The sequence below is a fragment of the Dermacentor silvarum genome, chromosome 2, assembly GCF_013339745.2.
Source record: "Dermacentor silvarum isolate Dsil-2018 chromosome 2, BIME_Dsil_1.4, whole genome shotgun sequence".
NCBI classification, from domain to species: Eukaryota; Metazoa; Arthropoda; class Arachnida; order Ixodida; family Ixodidae; genus Dermacentor; species Dermacentor silvarum.
Window position 1 is genome coordinate 243812440 of NC_051155.1, and position 23936 is coordinate 243836375.

Consider the following 23936-nt stretch of genomic DNA (forward strand, 5'->3'; position numbering starts at 1 on the left):
TAACTCTGGCAGATTATAAGAGATAGATTGCTCAGTGTAATATGCTCTAGGTGTTGGAACTAACCACATTTCTTTATCTCTGGTCTGCGGAATATGGGTGTCTTTTGCAAGTTCTGCCAGATGACCGATATGATTTTCGTTATTTTCTGAAGAGTATTTGAAGCTCATTAAAAATCTGTAATTGCATAAGACGGAGGCTGGTAACATTTCATATTTAAAAAAATATCACGTGTTTGGGAAACAGTAAGGCACACCAGCAATGCATCTCACAGCTCTTTTTTGAAGAAGGTGCAACTTGGACAAATTAGCGATACCCGTAGTACCCCAAACGGTACAACAATATTGTAAGAGGGACAGAATTAAAGAGTTATAAACCAGCAGCCTAACTTTGGCAGGAAGAATATCGCGCAGGCGTGACATAACACCGGCTGCTGAAGATATTTTTGAACTGATATAATCAGCGTGATCATTCCAAGTCGAGTGCTCAGAAAATATGACGCCAAGGATTTATTTCTTTATTTATTTTTATTTATTTAAAAAGTCCTTACAGGCCTCGTGAGAGGCATTGGGTAAGGGGGGCATCACAAAAAAAAGGAAAACAGCATGCATAATTGGTACATAATATACATGCACGATTGATTGGCATAATAATGAATAATTTCCTGCGTACGCTGGATGATTACACAAATATAACAAAAGGTACAGTTCACATAAGAATAGGCAATTCAATGTCGTATACATAATACAAAAATAGCAACTACAACAAAAAATAACAATGGATCCATAAACGGAAGGGTTACATCAGTATTGCATAAAAAATATCTACTATCTCTAAATGATCATGGCTTAAGAATACATTGAGCGGCCTGGATATTACCTTCCCGTTTGGAAAGTATACTACTATTTTTGTCTTTTTAGAATTAATCTTCAGACTATTTGCGTTAGCCCATTTATTCAACGCATCTAGTTTTCTACTTGCTTTCTCTTCGATATCTTTTTTTTTCGATTTCCCGGATATGAACAGTGAAGTGTCATCAGCGTAAGTCACGAATTTACTGTCAGTTGCAGAATGCACAATATATTTAGATCAATTATAAACAAGAGCGGCCCTAAAATGCTTCCCTAAGGGACTCCTGCACTAATGTGTTGTTGAACAGATCGAATTTTTAAAAATCTACATATTGTGTTCCCTAAGACTATTGTCGGACAGGAAGAGCAGTGGTATTAAAACCATTATCCAAGGGTTGTTCAATAAAGACTAAAACTGAGCCTATAAAATCGTTATTTCGGAAAATTATTCGACACTTTTAGCCCTTTCGATATGCTCCCCAGTATAGGTGCAATGCACTCGTCCAAAAATGGTGTCAAAATATGGTTTGTCTTATGTTACCCCGCGCGTGGTATAAATTATGGGACGCGTGCTTTTCACTAACTGGGGTTCATATACAAAAGGATGAAAGCGCCGACGCATAATTTTCAGAAATAAATATTTCCGAGCACGGGTCTAAGTTTTTATTGAAGTCATATATTAAATAAAAAAGGTATGAATAAATTGTTACGTCGCGAAAGGCAATGCCGAAATCAAATTTAGCGCGCAAAATCAAGCCTCGAGCAGTACGCGTAGCAGTATCGATTACAAAAACGTGGTACTGCGTGTGTCACGCGAAACAGTCGCGCGATGGCGCTCTCGTCGCGTGCGGCGTTCGATTCCGCCTTGACTTTTTAGAAGAAAGCCCAAGCAACATTTCCTCATATTCGTATGCAAAGCGCGTGTGCTCCGAGAACAGAACAAAACAAGCCCGGGGCGCTTGCGCTGTCGGCCGCTAAACCATCAGCGCTCCACTTAGTCGTTTCTATTCTTTCTTTTTTTCTTTTTCTGTTTTCGAGACGTGCTGCCTCGCCGAAGCAAAGTTTCGTGGTAAGCCGGCCATTTGTGGCCGAGGTCGAGTGGCTTTTGTTTTTTACACAACTTCGTCGGCCGCCAGAGCCTGCAGCTGGAAACAGTGGCTCCGGTGCTCGTCGGGAACGAGGCTGAAACCGGCGGTGCTGATGTCGACCGTGGATTCCTCGCTGTCCGATTGAGCCGGCCACTCGATGGTAGATCCGGACGAACTATCGTTCACTAGAGGGAGGACTCTGCAAAACACCAAAATAGTAATACAAACGTCATATTACACTGTTCAGTAACATCGCAGTGTTTATAAGAACTCACATGTCGTTTGTACATTGGGCAAAATAAATAATTTATTATTGGTTGACAAAGCCAAAACTTCCCGACGTCAAGTTCCCTCATTCGCAAACCATGGCAGCAACGAAGTCATATTGGGACAGTAACTTTTGTGGCTTCGCAGGCGTATTTAATTTAGTGACATTTTTTTTACCTGCCGAATAGGTTACTACTGGAGTTTACGGCTTAATATTTTTCTTTATTTGACGTGACATGAAATGTTTTTGTAAATAATTATAAATTATCGTTGGGCAGCCACCTACCAAAGTTCATGTCGTCACAAGGAAATTGAAAATAGCAGGACGTCTTCAACATTCATATTGAAATTTCCCGTTGTGTTCTTTCCCATTAGATGCTGCTGAGCACAAGGTCGCGGGATCGAATCCCGGCCGCGGCGGCCGCATTTCGATGGAGGCGAAATGCAAAAACGCCCGTGTGCTTGCGTTGTTGTGCACGTTAAAGAACTCCAGGTGGCCAAATTAATCCGGAGCCCTCCACTACGGCGTGCCTCATAATCCGAAGTGGTTTTGTCACGTAAAACCCCAGAAAGAAGATTTATTTTGCCCAAGTGTCCATTTAGGTAGGTCATATCTCAGTTTTACTAACGAGCAACAGCCGTAAAAAAAAAAAGAAAAAGAAAACCATTTTGCCCTATGGCTCTTTTATGGACGTTGTCCCCTCTTGCCACTTTCTCTCTCGTCATTGATGAGAGGAACGAATGATGAGAGGATTCTGACAAAGACATACTAAGAAGTACATTTCGCGTGTTTAGGCAGGGCGTCCTTTCAGCGCAAGTCATGCGATCTCTGAAATATTCTCGTCGACCGCGAACGCGTCAGCACTACAGTAACGTAACTAGCTCCGAATAAAAACTTCTTAGTGATAAAACACGAAACGGAAATGTGAGAGCGAAGCGCATTAAAAGTTGGGGAACTTAGTCGGTAAAAACGAATGAACTGTTCGCACTTCTAAGCCGATGCCGAAATTGGCGAAGTAAGTCATTCTGGTATTTCAAGTTTGACTGATTCATAGGCCTTAACGTCGGCGACATTGTGGCAATGATGGACGCCGTAGTGGAGAGCTCCGTATTTGTTTCTACCCCCTGGAGTTCTTCAACGTGCACCTGATTGAGCGGCCATCATCTTTCATACGCCAAGCCAAATTTCCGCCAAGTCGTCTATTTCATTCAGCAGCTTGGCCACACTGAATGACGTAGCGAAGGTTGTCATGCAGGGGACGTATTCTGCGACGATCTCTTTCAGCAATACTATCGCCTTCGTGTGACGTAGTGCTCAACCGGCCAATCAGCTCATCCGGTTTTGCTCAGCCTGACGCGCGCGCCTGACGGCCGAGGCGATAATATCGCCGAAAGTGACCATCGCAGAATACGTTCCCAGTTAAACGATTCATCACCCCCTCACTTGAGATGCTCACACTTCTAGATCTGAAGACAACGTAGCCGCACTATAAGCGCTGCTATTCAATAAGCGACGGCGTCTTTAATTTTTTATAACACAAATTTGAAAGAACATTCGCGATTCAAAGTGAATACTTCGAAAATAAATTATTGTCTAGAAGAAATCTGACTGTCCTGGTGAAGAAGGCAACAAAATAACGGCTCGTTCACTGATTTGAGTCACTGGTCGGAAAGAATAAGTGGCCACATGAGTTCTCAAGTCACATGTTAATTAGATGAGAAAATATCAGTGAAAAATTGTTGGCGTTTTTCAGATAGGTTATCTGATTTGATGCAACTTAGACCTATTGAAAGACCCCCCCCCCCATAGCGTCACAGCACTTCACCTTGATGATGCGAAATACTCTACTGAAAACCTTACCGAGAACATCAGTTCACCGGGCCGTAGCCGTTTAGCTACGTCCACGCAAAGAACTCCTACAAGTTTGTTAAAAGTTGTACATTCGTTCATTCGGTGCTGGCATAATATTTTTTCCTGGCCCCAGCTTACTCCTACTATGATATTTATCTTCGTACACTGTTTGGAGCCATAGAGTCATTTATGCGAGTCACTCATAAGGACTAAGTTACCAATTTATTTTATGTCGTGTTTATCGCGCTTTCTTTTTTTTCTGTACTTTACGTGAACCATATGCTACTCTTGCGTATGTTGCACAAGAACACTATCAAGAGCGATGTACAGCAACGATGCCGTTTCTCATGCTTGAGAAGCTGGCTCACCCGAACTTTGCGAAATTGCTCCAAGCTCGAATGATCTCCCGGCTGAGGCTTTTTTCGGCGTCCGTGGAGCCTGGTTGCCGCAGGGGCCGGCCGAACACAAGGTCCACGTCTTCGTACCGAGTCATAGTTTCGCCAGTGCCGTACGACGGCCGCTGGTTCATTCTAAACGTGTACACCTGCGCAGGTGGGCTGGTTAGTACTTGCTGAGTAAAACAGCCTCACACTTAGTTCCATGTTGGTGTGGCACAAAAAATGTCAATTTTATTCTTGAGATGCATTAATCAGGTGAATATCAATCGTATGTCTGTAAAACGCATACTTTATCGCTTAATAATGATTTACTGCAACAACAACGTTATGCATGAGAAGGACTGTGCCAAGGTTAGTAACTAGCCGATATTCAGCATTGTTCAATGTTGAGCTAGATCGTTCGATATTCTCTGAAAATGAAGCAGTACGTGGATGTGGACTACAAAACAGGAAGGACAAACACAGCGTTGTGTACGTTCTTGCATTTATTTTGTTCTCCGCTTTCTTTTGGCACCTCAATTTCAAAAAAAAAAAAATGCTCAGCTTGTCAAGTATTGTCGCTTTCAGCTTTAGCAAAAAGAATCTATAAAGCGAGCTAAAATCCTGGTAATACGGCCACACTAAAGTGAACGCCAATCAACCATCGCTTGTGCGAGCCTAGCAAAGGGACGCCGCGCGTAACTCATATGGCACTCAGTAATCAACCTTATCTCACTTCCGTGCTGGACTTTTCCGGAAAGTATGCTTCTTTCTAAATTCATTTATTCCTGCTCATTATTGTTCTTCCTAATGTAAAAATGTATTTTATCAGTCGCACTGAGTGAGTGTGACTCGACGTCGGTGTCATTTGGAGTTTGTCATAAGTCATAAGCAAGAGCTTTTTGGATTCAGCCTGCATCTGAATGCGGCTGCTGCGACCTGCAATACAGGCCGCCATTTCATGCTTGGCACAACTGGAACTGTGCAGCCACTTACGAGAAAACGCTGTAGAAAAAAATTAGCGTAGCTTGCACTAGGGGCGCAAGGCTAAAGAAACAGCGGAGCTGATCGGCACCTAGCTGGTCCTGGCCTTACGGGTTACGATTTTGCGGAATTTATTGATTATTGATCGATTACCGATTACCTATTGATTGGCTATCGCAAGGTATTGGCCACTTATTTGGGCTAGGCTAAGCGTTACCAAGTCATCCCCAGCATTGTTTCCGGAATTTATTGATTATTGATTAGCTATTAATTGGCTATCGATGACTGACAAGCTTAAGTAGTCCAAACCTTGCTTAGCTAGACTTAGCCAGGCTCAGCTTCGCTAGTTCACATGGGTATGTGCCATGGCGCTTGGACCCTTTCTGCACTACCGCCAGGATCGGCCCACATTTTCTGTCCGCGGTTGACACATTACGCCCGGATTAAACAGCTCCGCTGTTAAAACGGCAGCAACAGCCGATAAAAGAGCACCACTCTCGGCCAGTTTCACAAACTTCTCCGTACGACGACCAACGATAGAGCACGAAACTGCGCAGCGGAATTCTATGCAGCACGTGGAAAGCTCGTAGAGCACGAAATTGCGGATGAAGTGCGAGAAAGAAAGGCTCAGTTTTGTCTTTTTAGCGCCTCCACAGAGCGCATACTTGCGTTCAGCGGTCACGTTCGGTGCGACCGCTGACCGCTGAACGCAAGTACGCAGACAAACGTTAAACAAAGAGGAGCTGCGACGGTTTTTCTTCTATTTTGCCGATCTGCTTTTCGAGGAAACCACAGCTGCGCATTGTCTTCAATGCTGGCTACTTCTTTGTATATTTTTCTGTTTTTTATGTGAGCCCCACACGAGGGATATTCTAACCTTTTTACCAAAGCCTGTCGGTCTTTGCTGCCCTAGTCTGGCCGGCGGTCACAGGCGTGAATGGGCCAGTACTGTGTCGCGCTGTTACAATGCGCTGCGCGATCGTTACTGCTGTCGGCAGATCTACGTTAACCGAGCGAGGTCCTTTTATCTCCTATGACAATCTAAACTATCAAATATTCTTATCAAATGATATTGGATTCGATACCCACTTTAATTAGGAAAAAGACAGGTCATCATAGCACCCTTCTGAACTAGCCACAGTTGGCTCTTTGCAGAGGCAAACACTGAAACATCCGCGCAAGATATTTATTCAAATGGGTATTCAGCAGTTCTAGGTGGTGTTTAAAAGAAATTGTGAGCATTATTACATATTTACTAGAATACGTTCAATTGTATGGATGGTTAAATGTGTAAGCATCGTCACAATTGCAATATTTGCAGGTAGTATAAACCTTGACAAGGTGTCTCGCACCACCACTGTGACCCTACAAGCAACGCGTTTATTTTTTAAACTAAATTATTAGCTGTTATTCATATTTTAAAGGATGAAAGTTTCGCTTCTGCGCCAACTCTAATTGAGGAAATGTGGGAATATCAACAGCGCTTATGGATAACTATATCTACTACATTAATTTATTCAGAAAGCTTTAACAAAAAGTTTGCTTCGCCACATAATGGTTGTGCTTGAGGCCGAGCACGCTTTACAGGGAATGGGATGTAGCGTTAGCGTCTGACAAGTCATGGACACTCTCTCATGGTATTGCCTCTGTGGGCTGCTCATTTCAGTGATTTCAGTAACCGTGAACAAGAATAAGAAGTAAAAGCAAAAGAGGCCAACCCAGGTGTGTGTTTGGTGCTGTTCGCGCTCACGAGAGAGAGAGAGAGAGAGCAAGAGAAGAAAGGCAGGGAGGTCAACCAGAATATACACGCACCAGCTGAACAGATAACGCGGCACAGCGGTACAGGAGTCGAACTTATGGTTGAGGCACGGAGGAGTCCATGGTTGACAGGTCGGTTCTGCCTTCTCTTGATCGTGCGCAAATAGGTTTTGAGAGTTCCTTCTCTTCTGCCCCTGTGGCCCCTTTCAGTCTATAGTCCCCGTTTGTGAGTTTTTTTCGTTTCTACTTGTGTCCCATGTTTGCCCACCTGCCTTTCAGTACCACGAATCCCTACCAACTTGCCCAACTTTCAATCACTCTTGGGAAATGTTTCAGGTAAATTTTAGATCTCGACGTGCCTCCAACTCGCTTAAATATGAGTGAAGATAAAGCAGCGACTATATGTAAGTCATTTACAACTCTCCACGAACAGTCTTCCTTCACTGCCTGAAAACGAGGAACTTCTAGACGCACTGATTCGAGCAGCAATAAAAAGAGAATCACCTTGAAGAGTCATTTCGGTGTGCCTAGTTAAAGCTCAGAACCAATTCAGCTCGCCTGATTATGCTCTCTCGCGATACAACGTTGTAAATGTTATGCTTAGTTCCCGCTGCTCATCAAACGTCATCGTGCCGTTTACTTGCTGAAGCTGACATTCGATGTATCGCGTAAATATATAAACCAAGTTGAACGCCACGAGACGTGAGGCGCGCTCTGCCAGCAAAACTATTTCGGCAAAGAGAGGATTAGCGCTCGCTACGCTATTCACCTGGTTCTCGGATCCCCTACTCAAGTACTGCGCCAGGTAAGCAGTGGGACACACATAAAGGAGGTCGCCGAGCAGATGAGAGACTACGCTCTGCGTCTCGTCCCACGTCAACCCTGAAACGAAAAGGTTCTGAACATCACACAAGAAGCGCATCCGTTCGCAACCTCGAACACTCTGTTCAAATTTATTTAGTGAGTGGTAAGCTGATAATCCCAATCTGGGGACGATACTGCGTCGTACGTAAAGTTCATTTAATCAGCGTGTCTCATAGAACAGGAGCTAGGACAACCAAACGATCGTCGATGTGCCTGGGAAATACTCCCAGGTGCGCCTCGGTAATATCGAACCAATCGACTGATATCAGCAAGGCGCGCCCGAGAAACGCCGTAACGCGGAGGGAACAAGTGATTGCTGTCATTTATTACACGATATTTCACTGTGTTTCTCCCTCTCGCTTCAAACCTACAGACTAGCAGGACCAAACGATCGCGGGTGAAAAAGTCAACGTGTTATTGGTTGTTCGGCACCTTTGTTTGTTTTACTTTTTTAGCGACACAGTAGCAACAATTTATTTGATGGTTGCACTGTCCACACGGCTGCACAATCTGAGAGCCTAGTTTATCTGTCGAGCCGTGACGATGACATAACGGTACGCGCCTAACTTCGACCATAGCATTTGCCTTTTAGTTGCAGATTAACCAAGCTCACACTTCGGAAGGGACAAAAGATGGCAGGCACAGGACAATAGCTACGCTAAAGGAAGGCAGACAAGATTCTTGTTTCTTTTGGTCCGTCCAAGGTGTGCGCTTGTTGAAGCCTGGATGTATGAGCAAACTAGCGCACTACTACGTTCTGCTAATCTACATTTGTCTTATATCTGCGATGAAATGCCGTACTTGTTCTGAACGACTTTCATATTAAATGTATCTCCTTTCAATACATTACAGTTCCTAATAGTTCACCATCATTGCCCACTGGGCACATGTAAATTATAAATAAACTAAACAAAATGTATCTAATATAATTTATGACGTTCTGTAGCTTTTTATCCCTAGGCAATTACTGAAAGCCACAAATATGAAGAGGCACGGGCTGCAGTACTGATTCTTCCATATCAGTTCCTAAGCAGCGAAATTCAGATTCACACTTCGCAACAACGATGCTGTTGAGCTGTATTAGCGTGGGCGCGAAATGTCGAGGATATTCGCTGGCTCCACCCAAGAAACAAAATAGCTGTAATTGTAGAGCGCAACCTGTCTTCCTTGTTTCGGGTTTGTTCACGACTGCACTATTAAGCATTATATCCTTCTAGGTCAGCTAATGAGCCCGGCAACAAATCATTTTTACCTATAAGTATACAATACGCTATTGCGAAAAAACAACCTGCCTTGATCATTAAAACAAACGCCTATGGCATTCTACCGGAGCGTGCTTGAACTACCGCACACGCAGAACCTTACTTTACTATTGCGAAAACCTTCGTTATGCCTAAAATCCAACTCTAACGTCCCTCTTTTTACTTGCAGCCAGTAGGCTGCTTAGAGTAAGTTGCGCACCAGAAACGTATAAAGAAAACATAAATTTGAGATAGAAGAGCGTTGCATGCGTACTAGCCGAATTGTGGACCTTGCGGAATATTGCAGGGGCGCCATGTGCTCAAAATGCACATGTATACTGCGATGCGGCTGTACATGCTCATATATTACACCAGCTTTATCTCGCCACACTGCCACGCTGGAGCGGACTTTGTGCGCTTAGATGAACAGGAATTAGGTGGTGGTTGTCACTGGAATGCGCAAAGAGAATGGCGTTTGCCGACTGCAACAAAGCTTTGCGCTTCTGGCAGACGTAAGAAATTTGGGTGAGTTGATGTTGGCTCATTCTGGGAACATTGCGAAAAGACAGGATTTCAGGAAGGAAAAGGACAAGGCAGTAGGGTGGTCGCGGTAGGATAACCCGCTTTCTACCCCGTATTTTTTCGAGCCTGGCTGTAGTCTCCCGGTACTTGTTGACGTTACCTCGGGGAAGTGCTCCTGACAGACGTGGAGAAATGCCGCGCTGCTCTAATGGCTGTCCAGGCGCACGCATACTGTCGAGAGCGCACGGGCGAAAGCATAACGTGAGGGCAACGCTGTCCTCGCGAACAGCTTTTCCCCCAACTCGCCTTGCTTTTTTTTTTTTCCGCATTGCCTGCTTTTTGGTCGCGGGGCGACCACGATAGAGAACCGAGTGCTGCTTGTGCCACGCTGGGTCAACAGCTCGACGCGTGAACGTGCTAACGCCAGTGCGCTGCGGATGAGGCTCGCTACGTTTGAGCCAAGGAAAAAAAACGAAATGACGTCCAACGATGGGCTTATGGCTTTGGTCAGGTCAGTAATGTGGCCATTGGTTATCGCTTTTTATGTGAAAATGCATCGTTGTGTTCCAGAATAAGAATAAGAAATATAAAATTCTATATTTTAAGCAGTGATAACATATATTTCGTTTTAAAAATGCACACTTAGTCGGGAGCAAAGCTCTAGAAACCACAGCACCAGAAATTTTTTCTAGTATTGCCGTGCAACGTGGAATTGTCTCAATGCAATACTGTGCACTTAATTTCTGCCTGTGTGCTTAGGGCGAGATAAAAAAAATGCGGCATCTATTGTTTTCAAGACAGTACACAGTATACCGCGTTCTATATGCATACCGTGTACCGTAAAATTTGAGAGTATATTGTACAGTGTCGCTCAATGTCTCGCCATTTGTGCTCTATTGGAGACAAAAGAAAGCGCGTAAGCGCTCATATTCAACGAGTGCGCTGATCCACAGGCGCTGCAGGAAATCAGGCTCTGCCGCCAGTAGAGCTGAAGCTGAAGTAGCGATAAAAACGTCCGTCACATGATACGTAAGATTCCAAGCCCGAGGACGCGGGATCAAATCCGGGCCATGGCGGCCGCTTTTCGATGGGGGCGAAATGAAAGAACGCCAGTTTACTGTGCATTACGTGCACGTTAAAGAACGCTAGCTGGTCGTAATTAATCCGTAGTTTCCCAATACGGCCTGTCTCATAATCATATCTTGGTTTTGGCGCGCAAAACACCAGAATTATTTTTTTAAGATATGAAAAAAAAAAACAGTGTCGCAAAAGTGGTGTGGCACGCAATCACCCGTTGTCGCTCAACAGTCATTGAGCAGAAATTTTCTGGCGTCGAAAAAATATGCGTGGCATGGACTTTCGCTTATCAGTTTTATGCGTGAAGTATAAAGCTAATGAGCCGCAAACACTGCAGCAAAATTCACATTGCTATGCTGGTACGCTAGGGGGCAGCAAAATAAGAAAGAATAAGAAGAAGCGCTTGGTTTCAAAGTGGAAGGAAACAAACAGATCAGCCGTAGAGATCAGCAAGAGACGATTGGAGCACTGGTGGAAAAAAAGCAGGGAAAAGATGGATACGACCTGATCTCTTACAATCATAGGCAGCGGCACAACGAAAATTTTTGAAAAAGAAAAATAATAATGAGAGGTATGCAAAAATGCTAGATAAAGAACATGTATAGTATACCTGATTAAATCAAGCAGGCTAGGCGACTATTTGTCGCCGCCCCGTTTCAAAGGGGATGCCAATAAATCATCATCATCAAAAGAGATGTGACCACTTCTTAGTCATTTAAGGGGTGTTACTGCTAAATGCGCTGTCCAATAAACTTTTTCTTACGATGGTGCATCTCCGTTGGATGAATCCAATCCGTTTTTTTTTTTCTACGTGCGTCCTATGTTGATAGATCGAATCCTTCACTCTGTACTATACCTCTGCAAGTTAGTGCACCTCCTTTTTTTTCTTTTTTCTCAAATTGATCTCAGCTCAACCTATTTTAGCCTAGTGTCCAACAAACATTATGAAAGTATTTATGTTCAGGAATTGCGTTGAAACTTGAAGTGAGTTACTCACTCTCCTGGTTTTCGCTGCGGGTCAAGCGCCACCGTTCAAGACCACATAGAGTTTCATAGAAACCTCACTAGAGTAATCTCCGGCGCTGCGAATGTTTCCTCTACCATAGGATTGATGGTAAGCACGAGGCTTTGTCTATTCATGCTCATGGCATCAAACGTTCTTGTGAAGTTATTTGTAATGCTTTACCTTTTTAAATTTCTAAGCGCTCACGGTTTTCTAAGCACAGCAAGGTATCTGCCCACATGCGCAATAATTGAAAAGTTTTGCATTTATCACCACATATTTTGTTGAAATTAAGAAATTTGAAAAATAACAAAGCCGTTTGAAGCCAAAACGACGAAGGCTAGGCCAAATTCATCCACTGCCCGTCATGCTGACTGAGCCGCCACGCTTGCAGCTTTTATAAAGATATCACCAAAGCTACGTTTAGTAATTTTTGCAGAAAAATATGTTCAAGACCTAGGTGACTTTGGCAGGCCTGTGTTCTGTAGTTTCCTTTTGTAACGTTGAAAAATGCTCGTCTGTTCCTCTCCTCAATCTTGCTTACGCCCTGGTAATAAGCACAATCTTTAACACACACGGCCTTCTGATAAGCCGCTGCTGGCGATTAGAGATATGTGGGGTAATCATTTTTAAGTGTTACGGAATTTTTAAAATGGCCTGTTGTAAATAACACAATGGTAGTATTTCAGCTGGATTATTCAGAGAGGGGGCCATTACTTGCAAGAGAAACCAAAACACATTTTCAAATAATTTACAAAAATTCAGTGATTAACTTCTTCATTACTTTACGGCACATGTTGCAATTTACGAATTGTAGCAGGAGATTTTGCAAGGCGTACCCACTTGGAATGAATTTCCAGAATGACAACAGCTTAGAGATATCAACCATTTTAAGGCGAGCGGCTTAAAAATGCACTGTTATTCCACTTACTCTATTAACAAAACGCTATTTTATGGACTGCAGCACAAAATTAACTGGAACGCCCATCTATTTCGTTCCACACTTTGGTAGCTAAAATCCTGAAACTGCTGTCATCCTGGAAATTCATTTCGAATGGATACATCATGCAAGCTCACTGGCTACAATTCGTAAATTGCAATATGTTAAAGTAATTAAGAAGTTAATGACGGAATTTCTGTTAATTAGGTGAATATGTGTTTTGATTTCTCGTGAAATTGACGTCCGCAACTTCGAGTAATACAGCTCAAGGGCAATAATTCTGCCATCAGCGATATTAAAAAATTCTGTAAAACTTAAAAAAGTGATCACCCCGTATATACTGCCAGCAGCGCGCCTTCATTGCCATTTGGCCAGACTACGGCGCGCATGCGATTAAGGCTCGCGACGCGCGATTTCTTTAAATGAAGGCAATAAGCTTCAATTTTCGTCGATTGATATTTTTATGCCAAATGGCACTAGGAAAACTTCCAGAAGCGAAACGCTCTTGAAAAAAATATCAGGCTTAAGTACCGCTACATGAGAGTATGCTCTAAAATCTGCAATTAAATGTTAATTGGTGATTTAACCATCAATCACCAATGCGGTTTGTTGTGCAAGATATGTACGCATAATACGTATGCCATGTAACCTACTGAGAAAGCGCAAATGCGCAGTCTTGGCAATTTTTTATGAGGCTAAAAAAGGAGACGCCTCATCGAACTTAAGGATCAGTGAACGCTTATACGAGTAATGCTAAGGGAAATTTAGAACCACAGTGGCCTATCTTGTCTCCAGACAACAATCGTCATAAATATTCTGTTCACTTCCTTAACTAACACAATGCGCTCGTTACTTTCCTGTCAAGAATGCTATGTCGCCCTTGATACGCGCATGCTGGTCGGGACCGGAAAGTACCGGAAGTTCACCGTTAAAGGAAGGAAAAACCCAAAACACATACGTCGATTACATTTGGGGTACAAGATATGTCCCAAAGATATTAAATATTTTCTATGGCACATTCACTAATTACTTTCGAGTGCTCTAAAGCACTCTCGCAGGGCAGTTTGCCTTCAGCTGGTAGAAATCGAGCGCTCGGAACACATTCGCCAGGTTCGTTCAGAGCACCGCGCTCTACAACGGAGTGCTCGGCGGTGCTATGACCTTCGAGCTGGGAACGAGACCGACACCCGACAAGATATCCCGATCACGTGGCTACTCCGATCGCTCTGGGAGCAGCTAGCACGTTCGCCTGGGATAGACTTGCTGCGATCTCGAGATTGCTCCACATCGCTGTAAACGGGGAGGCGAGTATGTTGGCGGAAAAGACTTCGCGTACATAATACAGCTGCTTGCGCTGATCCCTTATAGGGGGCGCAGCAGAAGGATGATGGGAGAGACGGGCTTCATATTCAAGATGCCGCGGGCCACGTTCTATCACGGTGAAAAGGTGAGCGCCAACCATGGCTATGCTCATTCGCGCATGTGCTATAATCAAAGTTTGGCGCATCACACACAGAGGAGCCTTGAAACGCACCCAGCTTTCGTTTGGAGCCTCAGCTGGTTTTACACAGGCAGTCAAGCGTCCGTGCCCGAAAGCGCATTGGTGATAGGTGGGCAGCATATTAGAGTTCTATACTAAGTATTACCTGATATTACAGAGGAAAATTTGACGCTGGCGTCCATGCGTCGGAATGAGACTTCATCCAGCGTGGGACTGGTTAGTAATACACGGATTTGTCTGCTTCTCCTTTTTCGCGTGAACAAAGTTCTAATTTCTTATTCAGGCTATTTGAAATTAATACGTTATCGCAACTTCCTTGTACGGTAATGACTATTCCCCCTTTTTCGCATATAATTTCTGCATCGTGTTTCCAGAATATAACGAAAAAAAAATATCAAACATTTACCTATGGTAGTGGTTGCTGCCCAAACGTCATCTGAATTTCTGACACTCGTACTTGCTTTACTCACTTCTTTTTTAATTTGAAAAGCGCAGCTCGTCGCAAGGAGCGTCCTACGACTCACGCGAGGGCATGTTTGGCTAGTTGGGCTTTGCTAAGGACATAGTGTAACGCAACGGCACAGAAGACGACCGACACAGCGCTGTGTCTGTCGTCTTCCCTTCCTCCTGTCCGAAGTGCTGTTCAATTAGCTAATAAGAATGCGCCGATCAGCCCAGTTCAGCAGTCTCTTGCAGAAACATAGGCACAGGTCACAGGCGCCTGTGACGTGCGTATGCGCATCTTTCATTGAGGGTTGCGTCATTGCGCTACATTGATATCACGCATCGCAGCTCAAAAACGAGGAAATATTAAAGAATCGGCAGTGTACTTTCTCAATGAAGGGCTGCCTAATCATAGAAAAAGTTAGCAACTACCCATAATTCTCGCGATTTATCTTTAGTAATATTATTTTGGAAGCTATGGGTGGCACGACGCGCCTATAGCATGGCGTGGATGTTCGGAGTGGCTTACCGGTGGCTGCACCTGCCGTGTCATTGAGGTAGACACGAAGCAAAGCTTTGGCCTCTTGCACGCCATACTTTTCGAGCTCCTGGGGCAAGAATTCGTGCAGCGCAGATTCCGGAGAAAGCCCGGCTGGCAGGGTTTCGTTGAAAGCACTGAGCGCCTGGAGGCCCTCGTCCGCCACGTTGCCCATGAGCACCTGCAAGTCGGTACGATGGAAGCTGAAGCCACTTACCTTAGATTTGCGAAAGACAGCGTCGAAGCATTTAATTGGTGCGACGAGAAAACTCCGGCAGTCGCACTCGGTGTGAGCGACAACTCAACCCCTCAAGCAGTGCGAATGGTCCCAAATTATTTCCGTTCTGTTACGTCGCACACAGAAGCACGCTCCGCGACACTTAAGAGCCTTCGACGGCATGGCTACATGAGGAGGAAGAGACCGCGTGCGCATGCACGCGGTTTCCTCCTTTTCTTTTTCCGGGTTGTCATGGCTACCACGGCTACGCACCACAAATTACGGCTCGCCTAAACTGCTTCGCTGTTAAAAGCTCTCGGCTATACACGCAGAAAGCCCACATCGCGGTTCTCAAGATCAGTGGAGCGATGCGCGAAGGCAAACACAGCGGCGGCTCGTGCCTGCTTCCGGAAAGGAGGTATCTTGAGGAGCAGGCCGGATGGTGTGTCTGGCAGGTACTGGCTCTCGAACGTGGGCTCGAACGGCCCGCCCGGTGCAGGCTCGAGTCGCGCGAGCGCGTCGGCCGACACTGTACGCAGGCAGCGAAGTATCTCAGCCGCGCCGCTCCCGGTGCAGCCCACGCTGCGCGCCATGGGAACCAGGTTCTGCTGAGACTGCGCGTCATAGAGCAAGGCAGCGGTTAGAGAGCGACTGCGCAAGCCTGCCCAATTCGACACACTTACTACAGGGACGCATAGCGCCTATTATACGTGAAATGTGTCACTATACAGGGACCCTGTGTCACAACGAACACGAGAATTTGAACATCCTCCCGTAAAAATGCTCGGAATGAAAGAAGTAATGGCAATTGCGCCTTCTGTCTGCGCATGAACTTAAACATTACATGGGAGCCCATATTGCAAAGAATGAAACACACACGCACGCACACACACGCACACACACGCACACACACGCACACACACGCACACACGCACACGCGCGCACACACACGCGCACGCGTGCACACACGCACGCACACGCACACACACGCGCAAACACGCGCGCACGCACACACACACACACACACACACACACACACACGCGCGCGCGCGCACGCACACGCACAGTAATCAACATTGGACTTCAATGATGTCATCAATCATGCGATACGAAAATATACAGGTTTCCAACCCCTCCGTATGGTCTTTACAGAATATGAAAATGTGTTCGACGTAGACATCGCGTACTCAAGCAGTGTGGGGAGTGGGCTACCTGTCTAGGCACACTATGATCGGCGTAAGGACCGAAAGCCGAACCGCTGTGCAGCACGAAGCGGCGCAGGTCCATCATTGTCCCCTGTGCCTCGGGGCTCAGGAGGTGCAGGGCCAGCGACGAGGCCCCAGATCCGGCTCCGGCGACTACAATGCAGCCGGGGTCGCCGTCGAAGTCGTCGATGTACGAGCGCACCCACTCAAGCGCCATCCGCTGGTCCAGCAGTGCCAGGTTTCCAGGCTCGTCTTCGTCGTTGCCGTCATCGGAGCCGACGAAGGCGAGCGGACCAACACGGTAATTGGGAACCACCACAACCACGCCGCCAAGCGCCGATAGGTACCTGTGCGTCACAAAATCGGCGCGTCCCTTATGAGAGCTGCTTCTCCCTCGGTAGCGTGCGATACTTCTCTAATGTTCTCAAATCGCGAGTGCCAAGTCCAAACTCGTGGCGTCGTCAACAGCAAAGGTCAGTGACGCACTATTGGTGGGAATGACTCAACTAACCCCCTCTCCACTAATTATTTCTCTTGTCATATGAGCTAGTGAAGCACAGGAGGTGGAGCGGTTTCTGCACTAGAGGTCGGAAGAATGTTACCTCCTCCTCCTCTTACGTTCCGGGAATCCCAAATTGGCGAAGAATAACGAGGTGATTTGAGAGAAAGCAGCAGCACCAGAACAGTAGGACATGAAGTACGGTCATTCTTCACCGAGGTTCGGACAGGTCACGTCATCGAAATTTAATTATAAGTCGGGTATAGTTGGGGTAGTGCGAGAGAGCAGGTGCTCTGGTCAGTTATCGCTAATCAATGTGGTCACTTCCCTTGGGACAGCCAATGCGACAAGATTATATGCAAGGCGACCATAACCAACGCCTGTGAAGTGTACCAAGTTACTTTTTCTGTGCGGAAATAGCGTCGCACGTGCGGAATAGCCTGTCCTAGGTCGGGATGATGGGAAAATGTTATTCCAATGCTATTCATTCTTGCACTTTGTCAGTGGTCTGAGATGCGCGCGCCGCTTACATTACTAATAGAATTGGTTGGTTGTGAACGATGGACGATAAAAAGTAATTCATTCAGACAAAAGGAATTCCCACATTACAATGCCCCTGATTGCATTTTTTCGGATGAATGCTCTGGAAGGACAGCCACATTTTTATGCAAGAAAAACGAACGTTAAAAATCAATCGGCCGAGCTTGCTTGTCAACATAGTCCTGCTGCACTTTATTACATAATGGGGAGCTGTAAAGTCATGCGATTACCTATCCGAAGCACCAGTACGCCACCTGCTTTTAAGGAGCGTCGCGTATGCCAGGAAGCCGGTCTGTGCCATCCGCCTGACGGCTTACCATTACAAGCATACCGCACAAAACGTTTGCCGAGCTCACGCGTGCTACGGTGCGTAGTTTGATGACCGTGCAATGTCTAGGGAATGAGACGAATCGGCGGCCTGGAACGCCGACCCAGCGAGTTGGGTGTCGTAAGCGAGAGCACACAGTCCACCGGTACGTGGTGGTCATTGCAGGAGAAAGAAGAGCAGCGATTGCGCTAGCTCAGCAGGTGCAGAGGACGTTCTGAAATTTGAATCAGCAGCGCCGCTTGTCAAATTCGGCAGGACAACAGCCTGACAGCTTTCCCCGATGTAAATGCGGTGACCTCTGGCCTCAATACGCACCCCTTCGGCTCCGAATTTGTGAAACCTCGCCTGCTAACACCCATCTCCACCAAGGCAGCTCCGCCAGCCCACTACTTTTCTGCAGTTCACTCGTGCGCAATTTGAGGGTGGTCATTTTAGGCTTAACTGACTCGGACTAAAGTAGTACCGACATGGCATTTTAACTTCTTTTTTCCCTTGAGTGGTAGTCCTGGACCTCGAAATTCTAGAAAAATACTGTCAAGCCTCAGGGCACCCTACATAAATTTTCCGGGGGGGGGGGGGGGGGGGCATGTGTCGTGACGTCCTGTCACGTGGTCACTTGATGAGGTAGTCACGCGCTATGACGTCCCCTCTAAGGTAGTCCCGTGGGAAAATGTCACGTTTTGGCACTCGCTGCGGCTCATTCGGTCGTCTGCTACGCTGCTACTTGTTGCGCGGCCATATGTAGCAGCATATATCATATGACCAAGTGTATACTAGAAAAACAAAGATTGATTGATTGATTGATTGATTGATTGATTGATTGATTGATTGATTGAAAAGTATATTCAACAAGTCTAGTTAGTTTTATACATGTTTCCCATGCGCTGTTCATTACAGCTCAATGTATCCTTGCCATTCTCAAGTAGCGGCGCGCGCCGACAATAACGGAAGTGACTTTAAAAATGTGAAATCCGTGTTCCTGACACAAATATTCATGGCCCTGCAACTCAATATAACCTCAGGCCTGCCCAAAGCACGTGCCAGACCAACCTCACAGCGCTTGAAACGCTAAGCGAGTCCTTTAGGATGCCGACATCTGCTCACCTTAGAGTATATAGCCGCAGCTCTTTGCGTAAGCTCCCATGCACAGAAAAACCGGCACGAAAGTCATGCCTGACTTGTATCTTTTTTAGCTTATGTGAAATGAAAAGTAAGGGAACAATGGCTGAGCACTCTTGTTTTCTGAAAGATTTCTACTTTTCTGCCCTTCTACTTCGCATAATTGGATTATTCTTTTTTTTATGTTATCGACACCCTTCTCATCGAGTGTGGCTGAGACATGACATTTAACAAAACATGGTGGTCGAGTCTGCTACGTTCCGTGTCTGTTCATCGTTGTTGCCCTGTTCAGGGTATCTGGCGTATTAATATTCGCAGGCCAGGACGCTAACAAGAAATCAAGCAAGCAAACAAACAAACAACAAAACTCAGCTTGCGCTTCAGTAGCAACTGATGCGCTAACACGTGAATTACCTGCCATCATATCTGGGATCACTGTTGGATCCCTCCTGGAAGCCACCGCCATGGAAGAAGACGATGACAGGCCTCTTGGGGCCACGTTCCTTCACCTCGCCCGAGTTGGGCGACGTGCTGGCGTTGCCAGACTCCTGTGCGAAGTACGATTTACCGACGGCATGTCAGAATACATAGACGAAGAGCTACTCGCTGCAGGACAGTCTTAGTGGTATCATTTAGGTCAAAAATATATTTCCCTATAGTGTCGAGGTGCATAACGCACACCCTTGTAGTTCGGTCACTTGCGACGTTCATGGACGCTTTTGAACCGTCGTATTTGACCGTTAAATAAATTTTTATATCTTTAGGTACGTTTTGTTTAATTTTGACGTTTCCACTGTTTTATATTCTGAAGTAAACGCTCATGCATTCTGTAAGTGTTCCTTTATATGCGTTCTTTTCTTTTTTTTCGTTGTGGCGTTATTTTTGATCAGTATCAACGCTGGCAAAGTTGCTATGTCCTCTGAGATTACGCCAGCACTGTACTGCACGTACGATATATTGGGGCTGTTTTCTTATTCGCGTCTTTACAGAAACATCCCCCTCTACCGGAGCCAGGTTTATCATAGGTCATTGAGCCTGTTCAAGTGCAGTGAGGAGTCATAGTATCAATTGCAGTGGCCCATTCTGTGGCCTCTGAAATCGGTTAACGATCTGCGGTTGACAACGTCACAGCTACCGCTACCACACCATCCACACGTCTGCAACTCCAATCTCAATTTCTGTAACAGCAGCCACGGAACGCAGGATCCCAAGGTAGACTCACGACAGTTGCCTATAGAAGCTGAGACCACTAAAACTGTATTTTAGAATTGTTTTTCTTTTATGCACGCAATAGTTTTGTAACACTCATTCGAATCGGATGTTCCATTTGGTTATATAATTATTGAGTGTTGTGTAAGCTCAATTGGTGAAAGCGCCATAAAGGCAACTGATCGACCGCACCGGTAAACATGGTATTAAGACGCTAGTCTGTGTGCACGTTTTGTCACACGCGAATGGGCAGTGCCCCTTTACCTGCACGAATCAACAAAACTGTACAGCACGGGGTTCCTCTTCGCAGGGTTGGGAATCATAATACGGCTTCTGGCTCGTTTAAACGAGTTAGGCTATCTAACCGTAAAAAGAATACCCTCCCAGAAGATTAAAGTATGATGTCTTTATTTTATTTTTTTTTAGGTTATGAAATGAGCGTGGAATAATCGGGAGGGGCCCGCTTCTCATCTGAATATTCGTGTGGAAGGATGCATATGCCACGCATGCAGTGCCAGCACGGGTATTAATTGGCTCGTGCGCGCAAGCCAGTTATACCTCGCTCAAAATTTTGATGGCATTGAAAATTTCACTTCTATTCAGGGATAAGTTTCTTCCGCGACCTGTATGTCATTCCCATCATATTAGGTTGCTCATTCTTCAACGCTAAGCGCAAGTCACATTCATAGTCCGTGAGTAGTTAACTCCAGGTCATGTTTTGTACTTATTTGATCGTCAACTATCATCATCATCCTCATCATCGGCCTATATTTATGTCCACTGCAGGACGAAGGCCTCTCCCTGCGATCTCCAATTACCCTTGTCTTACGCTGGCTGATTCAAACTTGCGCCTGTAACTTTCCTAACTTCACCCCACCTTGTTTTCTGCCGTCCTCGACTGCGCTTCCCTTCTCTTGGTATTCATTCTGTAACTCTAATGGTCCACCACTTATCCATCCTACGCATTACATGGCTTGCCCAGCTCCATTTCCCCCTCCTAATGTCAACTAGAATATCGGCTATCCCCGTGTGCTCTCTGATCCATACCACTCTCTTCCTGTCTCTTAACTTTAGGCCTAACATTTTTCGTTCCATCGCTCTTTGTGCGCTCCTTTACTTGTTATCGAGCTTCTTTGTTAACCTCAAAGTTTCCGCCCCATATGTTAGCACCGGTAGAATGCAATGATTGTACACTTTTCTTTTCAACGACAGTGGTAAGCTCCCAATCAGGATTTGGTAATGCCTGCCGTGTGCACTTCAACACAATTTTATTCTCCTATAAATTTCTTTCTCGTGATCAAGGTCCCCTGTGAGTAATTGACCTAGATAAACGTACTTCTTTACAGGCTCTAGAGGCTGACTGGCGATCCTGAATTCTTGTTCCCTTGCCAGGCTATTGAACATTATCTTTGTCTTCTGCATATTAATCAACTATACCAACCCAGTTAACACGCTTAGTTGTTTAAGGTCCTCACCATGTGGGGCACCCAGATGTTGAGATGCAGGCAGTCTTCCGAAGGCTGTTCGCGGGTCTCCAACGCACCCGGTGCTGGCGGTGTGACTCCGCCGGTACCGTGGAGATCCTCTTCTACCGTTTCCGAGACGACGGCGGCCACAGACGACAACGGACGGTGCTGAACATCGGACGTCGACTGATGCCGGCCACTAGCGGTCGTTGCTGTCTCTTCGTATGTCGCCGTAGTCGAAGAGGAATTGGTCGCGGAGCCACCGTCCTTCCTCTGGATGCAAGGGGGGCCCCAGCGGCGAGCGCTCAGCTTTCGGGGCAACGAGCGCGCCACTGGTTTGCGGAACCGATTCGAGCCCGCCGTGCTCTCGGCGAACGGTATGCCAAGGAACTCCACGACTTGGACACCTGAGCGAAGGTGCAAAAATTCTGTCGTGCGTGCCTCCCGCAGCGCTACGGTGCCGGCATGCTATACAGTAGAGTTGTCCCAGCATGGCGCGCCTGCTTACCTTCGACCATGACGGCCCTGCCTTCGACCTGCGATTCGTGCGTTTGAACCACGTAGGCGGGCCTCTCCTGCCGGTTCTTGTACGCCACCACGAACGCCACGAACGTCACCAGCGTCACCACCAGGGTCACGATCGGCAACAGCTTGAGCAGCTTACTGCGGTCGCAATGCACGCCCATCGCAATGAATGCCGCCACGAAGTGCGGGTATTTATGCACCCAGAGTATTACGCCTTTCTTCCATCATTCGGAGGTAACGGTTACTTAATTAGTGAAGTTTCATAACATCATAACATTTGAGAAGAAAATGACATGCAAGTTAGAGTACGTTTTTGTATAGCGTTTACATGCATTTGATACAGAACGGTTCTAAAAGGACAATTTGAAGGAGACACCCTGGTAGTGCAAGCATATTGCTTTTTTTGCCACCTGTTCCATGTGTTACTCACTTTATAAGAAAATTCCTCACAGTTCAAGCGTCTAGGATACATTAAAGCTTACTATCGAGATGGCCTGAACTGCTGGCGTCTAGGATTGACTCCTCTTTATTTGAAACCGTGTGGCTGCAACGATAAAAGTCTGTGCCCTTACTGCCACATCATGACGCGTGCATTTTCTTCAAAGCAAAATGAAGATAAATGAATGAATAATTTGCTACAAACGTAAAGAAATGTTTGTGCATACCACGCTAAAGCTGTTTTGTATCGGGTGTTATATTCATGCTTATTCCTTCTTACAACTTCACTGTATAAAAACCGTAAGCGGCACGCAAGTATACAGAATGACAGGAAACCAAAAATAAGCGGAAAATTACCGAGGCATGTTCAATTTTCCAGCAATGATATATGCGCTAAAACTAGCAACAAAGTTAACAAGCAGCCATAATGCATAGTAGCACATTCTTGAACTTGGTAGGGTGCATAGAAACACGTTGTAACGTCTGTAACGAGGGCGTAGATATCGCATACACAAGAGTACAAATTTCGCATTTCGTGGTTGATGACATAATATCCTTTGAACAGGGTCCTGACATACACGACTACCAACGACCATTTTCCCTAGTATGGTGATGAGGTAGGAACATTCTTGAACCAATAGCATGTTGAATGTGACGTATTACGTTGGCCTACCAAAGCACACTTCTCTGGTCTAAGAGAATCGCGCACATACAAATTTTTCGTGCAATTCCGAGTTGCGACTATACGGCTCGCTTTCCGTAAGCCTCAATTATAGGTTGATACTGAACTTTTCTTCAGAAAGAAGCTCACGCCAACAAAGACAGTTTCTTGACCATTCTGCTTACTGTTACCTAAACAAACCACGGCACAGTATCTCCAGTGAACAGCCACGTCTGGACCGCCACTGAAATATCTGACAGCGTGAAAGCAGCCAGAGATCTGGAAGCGTGAAAGCAGTCGGAAAAAGACTGCTAACAATCCATTCGGAACCTCTGTGTAATGGCGTCGCCATAACTCACTCTATTCGCTCGGCACCCGTGTTTCCGAGGTAGGTAGACCGTTCGGAGAGCAGGAACCTGTCCAT

General features: G+C 45.8%; 1 protein-coding gene across 1 annotated transcript; it reads right to left on the minus strand.

The window, feature by feature from the left end:
- Positions 1 to 1598: 1598 nt before the first annotated feature.
- On the minus strand, positions 1599 to 23936 carry LOC119441258 (cholinesterase-like). Its single transcript, XM_049663052.1, has 11 exons — positions 23872 to 23936; positions 23714 to 23791; positions 22397 to 22551; positions 21898 to 22295; positions 19628 to 19761; positions 16735 to 17074; positions 15864 to 16136; positions 15297 to 15486; positions 7945 to 8057; positions 4425 to 4600; positions 1599 to 2136 (listed from the first exon to the last, which is right to left on the minus strand). The coding sequence occupies exons 1-11, from the start codon at positions 23934 to 23936 to the stop codon at positions 1962 to 1964; spliced, it is 2097 nt and encodes a 698-aa protein (XP_049519009.1). The 3' UTR covers positions 1599 to 1961.